The sequence below is a fragment of the Microtus ochrogaster genome, chromosome 19 (assembly GCF_000317375.1).
Source record: "Microtus ochrogaster isolate Prairie Vole_2 chromosome 19, MicOch1.0, whole genome shotgun sequence".
NCBI classification, from domain to species: domain Eukaryota; kingdom Metazoa; phylum Chordata; class Mammalia; order Rodentia; family Cricetidae; genus Microtus; species Microtus ochrogaster.
Genome location: NC_022021.1, coordinates 47,533,014 through 47,538,077, shown reverse-complemented (window position 1 = coordinate 47,538,077; position 5,064 = coordinate 47,533,014). Strand labels below are relative to the sequence as shown.

General features: G+C 36.4%; 1 protein-coding gene across 2 annotated transcripts in view; it reads left to right on the top strand.

Moving 5' to 3' along the window:
* The window catches only part of LOC113455441 (zinc finger protein 728-like), a 9,232-nt gene that overhangs the window by 1,029 nt on the left and 3,139 nt on the right, over positions 1-5,064 (top strand). For both annotated transcript variants that reach the window (XM_026783845.1, XM_026783846.1), the window contains exons 2-3: positions 3,828-3,954; positions 4,861-4,956. In XM_026783845.1, the coding sequence (XP_026639646.1) occupies positions 3,831-3,954; positions 4,861-4,956 (220 nt within the window). In that variant the 5' untranslated portion in view covers positions 3,828-3,830. The remainder of the gene's footprint in view (positions 1-3,827; positions 3,955-4,860; positions 4,957-5,064) is intronic.

The window sequence follows — 5,064 nt, the reverse complement described above, 5'->3', positions numbered from 1 at the left end:
CCAGCCTGGTCTACAAGAGCTAGTTCCAGGACAGGCTCCAAAACCACAGAGAAACCCTGTCTCGAAAAACCAAAAAAGAAAAAAAAATCACCTCCCTTGTCATAGTTTGATCACTTATAAGTCTTTAATATTTTGTACAATTTCAATTTGGAGCTCAGGCATTCTCTCGTATTAGGTAACAGGATACATAGAAGTTGTGAAAAAAACAGACAATTCTGAAGCAGAAAATAATTTTTTTCAAGTAAACATTCAAGTATATATGCAGCTAATATTGTAAACGATAAAAAATGAACAATCCCAATGCATAACTATTCTTTGGAGGAAAAATTAGCTGGAAAGCATTTGTTTTCACTACAATCTAAAGGTAGTCAGATAGAACAGTTTCTCAGGCTGTTCCAAAATTTTTATAGGTGAAAATTTGAAGATATTATAACTTCGAATACTTGTAATTTCTCTTCAGCCTTTTTGACCTCTAAGAAAATATATAAAACATTCTATTAACTTTGCATTTCTTAAGCATCACATTGTCCAGAGGAAATACTTTTAAATCTTTTGTAAATTCCTTTTACTTCTTATTAGTTTTTTAAATTCCATCTTAAGTCTGATTACATTGTTATTTTAAATTTTTGTGACATATAAGAATATTAATATTGTATTTTAGCTATTAGAGGCATGTTATGTATTTATTTTGTTAATGCTGCTGTTAAACTGATAATTCTATAGTTTTCTGTCAACATCAGAGATCAGAATAGGATCAATTAGAACAGGCAGTATAATTCAGATTACTTCTGTGTTAATTATTACATATTTTCGATGTCATATTCAGTATATCTCTATTGATTTTGAGGACCAGCTATTAAGTATGCCTAATTTTAAACAAACTTTCTTTGGAGTTGCTTACTTGTCTATATGAAGACATGTACAGAAGAGTACATGTTATTCTCATAAATGAATTACATTTCTGCTGAGCTTGACTACAAAGATTGTTTTAAGCACATGGAAGACTTGACTTTTTTATAAGGTGACTGACAATGTACTTGAATGTTTTAATTATCTTTCACAATTTACAACAAATTAGTAGCTTCTATAAGATGAGCATTTCACAGTATTATCCCTGTTAAACTTGAGCCTTAAATTTTGAATTGAAGCTCTCTTAGCATTCAAGTAAAACTTTAAACTATAAATATAATTTGTAAAGACAAAGATGCTGCTCATATGTCTTTAAGTTGGTTTCTGCTAGCTTGAATAGACATAAGGAATATATATGTTGTTTTTTTATTTTAAAAGTTTTAGAAGTCTAGTGTTAACAAAAATAAATGGTTAAATGTACACTTAACAAAGACATGAATTGTTAGACATACATCTTTCAGTCAGGTTTTTCTGTTTGAATATATCATTATACGCTTCTGAATTTAATGGTCTAAAAAAATCCAACCCAATCTAAAATACCATCGGTACCTGCTTTTTACTACAAAACTTAGTCTATAAAGAAAACACAATCATTCCTAAAGAGGACAGTTGTGCTAAGGTGCATAGGTGCTGCCTTGGTTGGTTTTATCCATCATAGTCCTCTTAATCTAAGCAGTGGTGAGGTCACACGGCTGGTGTTCTTCAGTCTTTCTAAAGATGGCTGCTAACTACATGGTGCTTTTTATCCTGATGAGGTCATTCGTCAAGATGGAGGAAAATCACATGGCTACTTTTTAAAACCTTCTGTTTTTTGCAATGTTAATATAATATATTAACATATATATATTATAACATAATAAACCTATTTCCTAAACAAGAGTTGAATCATATGTGTTATATACTGCAGTAAATTAAAATTTCCTGTTTGTAGATTTAACTATCCGCCTATTTTTAATAAGCTTTAAGCTAAATTTTTTATTACTTTTTTTTCAACATACCCAATAAATTTATTAATCCTGAGACTAAGAGTTTATAGAGAACAGAGATATTTCTATGCTTCACATGATAATTTATACGTGAGGCTACTCAAAGTATTTAGTGGTTGGAAAATACTTCATAAAAGTTGATTAATAGTAGCAACTTTAGAGGTTGAGCTGTACAACCCAGGAGTGGGTCAAATATTTTCTGTGGAGTATGCGGAATTTTTATATAAAATATAGGACCTCTTGTCTTTGAAAAGCCATTTTTAAAAACATTAAAAAGTATTCTCTATAAGAGTTTTAGGTGTAATTTTAGGCAAAACCTACAGAGGATGTTTTAAAAATCTTAGAAAGGTATCCTTTGGATAGTGATTGTCTTACTTAGGGTTTCTGTGCTGTGAATAGACACCATGACCATGGCATTTCTTTCAAAGGAAACATTTAATTGGGGTGAGCTTATGGTTCAGAGGTTTTAGTCTTAGCATCATGGTGGGTGGCATGCAGACAGACATGGTGCTGGAGAAGGACCTGAGAGATCTACATCTTGATCCTTAGGCAGCCAAGTATTTTATTTGGCTTGAACATGTATGAGACCTCAAAGCCTGACTCCACAGTGGCACACTAACAATGCCACACCTCTTAATAATGCTACTTCCCATGGGTCAAGCATTCAAACACAAGAATCCATGGGGGCCATGCCTGCTCAAACCACACAGTGATTATAGATCCTGAGTAAGATTATACTGCAACCTGCCAATTATTAGTACAGAAGAGATATCCATCCCGCATTTTATTTAGTGGTGTTATAATCACCGAGGCTCTTTACCAATAAGGTATTAAATCTATGAGCTAGCTAACAACATTGCTTAACCAGCTAATAACCTGCTCTGGTTCAGGTGTTACATTTCTTAGTCGTAGAATTTTCAGAAAGCATCTTCTTGAAGCGCAGAGCCAAATCATTAGTAGGGATTGGCACATTAGTGTTTACCCAGTTGAAATAGCCCAAAATTATAAATTTTGTTATTTTCATTTACTATGAAAGTTAAGCATTTATTTAAATATACATTTGACAGACAAGCAGGAGAAGAGAATATTGTCTACATATTGCAGGACTAATAACTCCAGGAATTTAAACAGTGTCAGCTTGAGTGTTTAATGCCCTAATTGTAATGTTTTGGTACTAGAACTTTTTAATTTTTGCCCATTTCAAATTTTCCACATGAACAGACTATTAATCAATGTATACTGACTTATTACCACTATGCAGGAAAAACAAAATAGCAAGAATCAGCAGATAACAACAACACAGTCTAAGCGCTGGGGCAGCCAAGTCGGCTCATGCTGTGGCAGCAGAGCCCTGCCCACCTTCCTTAGAACTGGGGTGTTACGGAGACCACCTCTGCATCCCAGGGGTAGAACAGGCCCACGTGGCCAGAGGGCTTTGAATTCCAGTCAAACTGTTCAGGAAGACTAAACAAATGTGGCATGGAAGCCAAGCAGCTGCTTAGTGTATCAAACCTTGCTGTGACCTACCGAGATGTGAGCAGCCACGAGAATCCTGGCTCCTGAGAATCCACCCCAGGTCCTTTGGAAGAGCAGTCAGTGCTTTTTACTACGGAGCCAATTCTCCAGCCTCAATAATGCCCTTTTGTAGATAGTCTCACTCTCCATTGTGTCATTTTTAAAAGTAAAATATCCATGGGAGTTCCTAGGATCTTCTGCCATTCATTTTCCTTAGTGCTGAGCCCTGTGCAACATCACAGAACTGCATCGGACTTATGTTAGGGATATAGCTCACCTTTATCAGAAGCGCTTCTAGCTCTCTTCTCACTCTGAGTGACCTTCAGATTTATATCCAGAAGTACGTATGTTATTTGTGTTTTTACTGCTGTTTTTATTTGTAAAATATTTAGTATTCATTCTTTTTCTTTGTTTCAGGAAATGCTGTCTTTCAGTGATGTGGCCATTGATTTCTCTGCAGAAGAGTGTGAATGGCTGGACCCTGCTCAGTGGACTTTGTACAAGGATGTGATGTTGGAGAATTTCAGCAACCTTGTGTTCTTGGGTGGGTTGTGCTTTTTTAAAAAATTGTTGCTGCATTTTAAGCCCTGACTCTAATCAGGAACTGCAGCTCCAGCACTACCAGCAGTGCTTGTGCCACAGGAGCCTCAACCTGAGGGAGTTGTATTCCCTCATGCCCCTCATATAAATCACCTGTCCTTCTAAAGAACTCAAGACTCAAAGGTTGAGGTGGAATTGTTCTCCTCAGAGAGGCTGGATAACCAGTAGCTCACCTCCTCTCCTCGCTCATTTTTACTAAAATGCCCTTTCTTCTTCTAACCCCACTAAAAACCCTTCTCCACCTGACTCTTTCATACCACATCCAGTGAGTTGGTGACTCAGCCTCCTGGATGCAGGTGAATTTTATTTAATCAAACAAATGTAACACATCTTTGCATCATTAAACAAATATTCCAGAGCATGAACAACAGGAACACACCTGAAAGTACGGTGAACTCTTAATTGTCATCATAAAACTTGCTTACTTTCTGCAGTATCTCAAGGAAGCTTGTGCTTCCAAAATGAAATTTATGGTGCAAATTTAGGGAAAATTTAGAAGAGTATTCCTATACCTTAGAATGATTTATGTTTTTATTGTGTATGTGAAACCTTCCCATCTTTTGTAGAGGTGGTAATGTCATAAAGTGTCAAGAGTGGGAAGCACACATGGTAAAAAGAATATCACACTTTGTAATTTTATTATTTTTCCTTGTAACTGAGGGACATGAAGCTCAGGACCTACAAATCTTAAATTCTTCTTAAGCATTCTGATGTGTCTATCAGGAAGCTCATGAGGAACTCATCCTGTCCAGTCCTTGATTATATCCCCTTATTCTATATACAGTCCTAGAGAGGACATGTGATGCCCAGGAGAGCACAAAATAAGGATGTTCTCTTTTCCCATAAACAGGACTTGCTTCATCTAAGCCTTCCCTGGTCACATTTCTGGAGCAAAGACAAGACCCTTCAGACATCAAGAGACAAGCAGCAGCTGCCATGCAAACAGGTGTGTAGGAATGAGGGGACAGAGGCCAGAATGGCTAGGCAGAGATCCCCAGAAAACCAGAGGACAGAGGCCAGAATGGCTAGGCAGAGATCCCCAGAAAACCAGGGG